The sequence below is a fragment of the Lupinus angustifolius genome, chromosome LG17 (genome assembly GCF_001865875.1).
Source record: "Lupinus angustifolius cultivar Tanjil chromosome LG17, LupAngTanjil_v1.0, whole genome shotgun sequence".
Classification (NCBI taxonomy): domain Eukaryota; kingdom Viridiplantae; phylum Streptophyta; class Magnoliopsida; order Fabales; family Fabaceae; genus Lupinus; species Lupinus angustifolius.
The window spans coordinates 8,988,792-8,993,332 of record NC_032025.1 but is presented as its reverse complement, the minus strand read 5'-3'; the positions used below and the strand labels follow the sequence as shown (position 1 = coordinate 8,993,332).

Genomic DNA, 4,541 nt, shown 5'->3' with positions numbered 1-4,541 from the left:
TTTAACTAAAAAAATGTCATAACAATTGCATTGATCTTAACATATACAGTTGTTTAAGTCCAAGATAAGGAATGCTGCATTCTAAAACATTTAAAGAAAAAACCTGTAAAGTTACAATCCCTATGGCTAATTACATCACACACTGTTATGAATTCAAGAAAAAATACATCACAAAAGCTTACCAAATTTTCTTGTAAGGACTATTAGCCTTTGCTAATTCTCCTTCACAATGATGAGAAACAGATTTCCACAATTATAAAACTATACTATCCCTTTGACTGATATCTTAATTGAGGTTTGTGCCTGAAGCATCCACATGAGTGATAGTTATGACATTCTTGCAGTATTAATTCCTTCATCAGCTGTAGCATCATTTTTTGTTCCTTCCAAAGTCACTTCAACATTGTTTCTCTCTCTAGATGTGACTTCAAAAATGCTGGCTTCTCCAATACTACTTCCCTTACTAAAATCCGAAGTACTTTCTTCATGCATGGCGCGTGCCTGGCCAACTATTGTTTCCGTTTCATTAAAATCAGGAGGAACACCAGTTTCATCATGAAAGGTTTGGACCTCATCAATTCCCTCTGTTAATCCAGCATTTGTGGAAATCTCCTCATCATTCTCCTTCCTTGAGAAATCTGATTTAGCGTTCTTTGTAACATGATCATCATGTTGTGGCTCTCTGAGTTGTTTTGCTGTTTCCTTGTCATAACTTCGAGGGTCATTGCTATGCTCTTCGTCACTTGATTCACTTCTACTTAATTCTACATAAACCTTTGCACTTTCTTCTTTAGAAGAATCCTTGTCTTCGTTCTTTGATGATACCATAGACTGATTTTCTGGTTCAAGTTCTACTTCTTTTTCTTCATTTCCCTTCAATTTCTCATTGACATGTCCAAATTCTTCTTCAGATTTATCTAATTTCTTGGCTTCATCGAACAAATCATCGCTGCCACTACTTGACTCAGAAGAATCTTCATTTCCTGAATTCGGAAAAGCTATTCCATCCAATCGTGATGGTGTCCCTTTACGCCCCAAAGGTATAGTAGCATCTCCTGTATCAAGCTTGGTTTGAAAGCCATGGTTCTCAGTCTTGTTCCTTATTGAGTGCTTCATCTGATATACGAACCATGCACAAACAGCCAAAACTAACATCAGTTTCAATGCCTGCTTTATGTTAGCCCCTTTAGGTCTCTGAGGCTTTCCAAAGGATTGATAGTCCATTTTTCTGCATATAATTCAGCATATTGTCAATTGCCCAAAAATAATAAATATTAATCATGAAGATATATCAAATTATCAATTGAGCATTTAAGGTAACCAGTATATCTTGCAACACCAGCAAGACAGAATAAACCAATCCAGCTCTTAATCATATACATGAATGAAGTTAAAAAAGGGCGGCCCAGTGCACGAGACTCCCACCTAGCGAGGTCCCAGAAAGTACACAGTCATACCCTCGCAAACAACGAGGTTGTTTCCAAGATTTGAAACCACGAGCTCAACATCATGAGGCAAACAATCTTACCGTAGCACCAGGTTCAACCCTCACCCTCTAGAAAGCAAAAGTCCAAACACAACAGTTATGAGATAAAAAAATCCAATCACACAAAGAAAGCAAAAGCATGTACAAGCACCATTATACCTACTCTACAATTTATGACTCAAGATGATGAAAAGTAAGATAATTTGTAAATTGATAGTAAATAAAACCCACATTCATTAAACTATGGTTTCTACTAACCCTTTTCAAATTCAACCACCTATCATCAAGAAATACTAAGAAACTAAAAAGTCAAATTGAAGGTATGAACCTAGTTCTTCTAAATGAATGGAAGAAGAAAAGTCTTTCTTGAATAGCAGACTCGCTTGAAATCACAAATAAATCATGCCAATCATCAAATCACTATACATATATCAAAGAAACATGATGATCATTAAAAAAACAAAAAAACACACCAAATTTAATAGACACAATTGAACCATATAAATTTTCAACATAAAAGGTAAAGAATAAAGAGCAAGAACTGAAATCTTAAGAAAGAAGTTACCTTTACTTATTTGTTCTCTTCTTATTGGAGCAAGTGATTGTTTTCTTGTTCTCTTTGTGTTCACTATTTTTTGTTTTTGGTTTCTCTTTTTGTTCTTTATTGTGTGCTCTTATTTAATTATTATACTTTGCACTAAGAAAATCAAATTGGGTAAGTACTTTGGAAGTACAGAAGAATCGTTGAATAGCGGTTACTTTTTGTTTGTCGTGTCCAAAATACCCCTTAGAGTATGAGGCAATAATTGAAGTCACGCAGGGTAAGTTTGAGAATTCATGTTCCATCGTGGGATCGTGCCTGTGGTGGCTTTTGATGGCTGCTGCTGATTTTCCTCACGGGTGGGTAGTGCCCATTTTTATGACTCAACGACCAATGAATGATGAACTTATTTTCCATCATAAACAATATAAAAAAACGTTTATACTTTTATCCTTTCAGTGTAAGTAGGAAAACAAAAATCTGACTCTCCATTTCTGAATAAGATCTTAATTCCATAATTTAGGCTAAATGATTTGAGGATCAATATGCAAGAAGAATATTATATTTTCATAGTCATAAGAAAAAATGACATATGTCATCATGAGAGAATGATTTGAGGATCAATATGCAAGAGGAATGTTATATCCTCATGGTTATAAGAAAAAGTGACATATGTCATTATGAGAGTATATATTCTGTCCAAAAAAAGTATCACTGTTATATATTTAACTTAAAAAATTAATAATTAAGTATTTTTTTTACTAATAACAAGTAGTAACAATGAAGTGACACATTTGTTTGAGAAAGCAAATGTCATTCATGTCACCAAACTAATCATTAAAAATAAAATATCAGTTTATAATATATGTTGGGAAATTTAGTAAAATAATATATCATTTTCCATATACAAATACAAATATTTAACTATATATATTTCCCTGAATAATTGCATTGAAAATTTTCTATTACTAAGCATCAATTATAATACTTTATTATTAGAGAAATGGTATATATATAGTTATGTTTTTATGGATTTTCTAATTATTATCTTTCACCTAAAAATTAAGATATCAGGGTTATAAGTATAACCAAAATGTTTAGTTTGTGGATTTTTTGCTACTTATTTTTGGAGAACAGCCAGATTGCCATACTTTCGAAATATTTTTTTATTATAATATTATATTTGCTTTTATTTGTCAAGTTTCCATTGCATCCTTCATGAATAACAGCAAAACAATCAGAACGTTGGATGTTTTATAAATTGTTTATGTTTGGATAAACTGAATGTAAACTAATCTATATTATTTAGGTAAGGTAGAAAAATTCTTTTTTTAAATTACAAAAAATGATATAATTTTTTATTTATGTTATAATTATTTTGATTGTTTTTTACATTATTTTTAAATATACATTTTTTAATATTTACTATTATATATATTGTTACAATAAATTTTTAATTTTTTAATATTGCATAACAAAGACTAAAAAATAATATAAAATTCAATATCATTATTAAAACAACATGATACACAAATAAATAAAAGTTGTTAAACTCGAGTTATACAATTCATAAAATAAATAATATATAAAAAGAGAGTTACAGAGTTTGGTAGATATGACGAGTTATACAGAGTTTGGTACAAGACTCTACAAAAATAAAACATGGTTTCACAGTTTGAGTGAGCATATGTAATTGAGTTGGATATGATTCGAATGCTGGTAAGGCCCAAAAATCAACTATGTCCTCCAAATTTGAATTAATTTACAGCGCCCAACTCTCACTTCATCAATCTGATAAATTGTGATTACTCTAATGTTACTGAATAGTGTTTGTTGCACATTATTGCCTACTTTCTCACCTACACTAAGGTAGCAGAATTATATTACCAGAGCATGTTTTAATATTTCCAAAAAAACGGTTTTTGGCCCATCTTATAAAAATAGTAAACTCCAATATGACTATAGCAAATAGATATTATGGAGCACGTACATCACCCCAATTCCCTTGCTATCACAGCGACAATTTAAATTTCAACTAGATGATTCTAACGCTTAATCTATGATGGTGTTAGAGTGATAGAACCAAATAATGCAACAACCTCCCTGTTGGGGACTTCACTGTAACTACATTAAATCATGAGTAAGATTTATTGGTTACAAAGTATATTTAATTACATTAAGGCATACAACATCATAGTTGTTAAAGATTGAGGAGCTTGAGATGCAAGACAGAATAACTGTATGAATAAGGTGTTGGCTAAGGCTCGAGTTGATGCAAAATACATAGATCAAATACCAACACTTGTTTAGTTCCACTCTATTCAATAATGCTGATACTTGTTGCTTTCCCTGCTCTTGTAGCATAACCTTAGATGCCCTTCCTCTTTGTTCTGAATCCCGATCTGGATAAAATAGAGGGATAGCATATTAGTATTATATTATTACATGATGATAAGAGTGGCAATGATATGATCCACTCTATAGAAATTGATTAAGGTCTAACAGAACCTCTGC

General features: G+C 31.6%; 1 protein-coding gene across 3 annotated transcripts; it reads right to left on the bottom strand.

The window, feature by feature from the left end:
- LOC109331503 lies at positions 1-2,164 on the bottom strand. 3 transcript variants are annotated; one of them, XM_019566045.1, is made up of 2 exons: positions 2,058-2,164; positions 1-1,228 (listed from the first exon to the last, which is right to left on the bottom strand). In XM_019566045.1, exon 2 carries the CDS (start codon positions 1,222-1,224, stop codon positions 328-330), a length of 897 nt encoding a protein of 298 aa, XP_019421590.1. In that variant the 5' UTR covers positions 1,225-1,228; positions 2,058-2,164; the 3' UTR covers positions 1-327. The 3 variants fall into 3 exon arrangements, with proteins under 3 accessions (XP_019421590.1, XP_019421588.1, XP_019421589.1); XM_019566043.1 differs by having other exon boundaries at positions 2,052-2,149; XM_019566044.1 differs by lacking the exon at positions 2,058-2,164 and adding an exon at positions 1,815-2,002.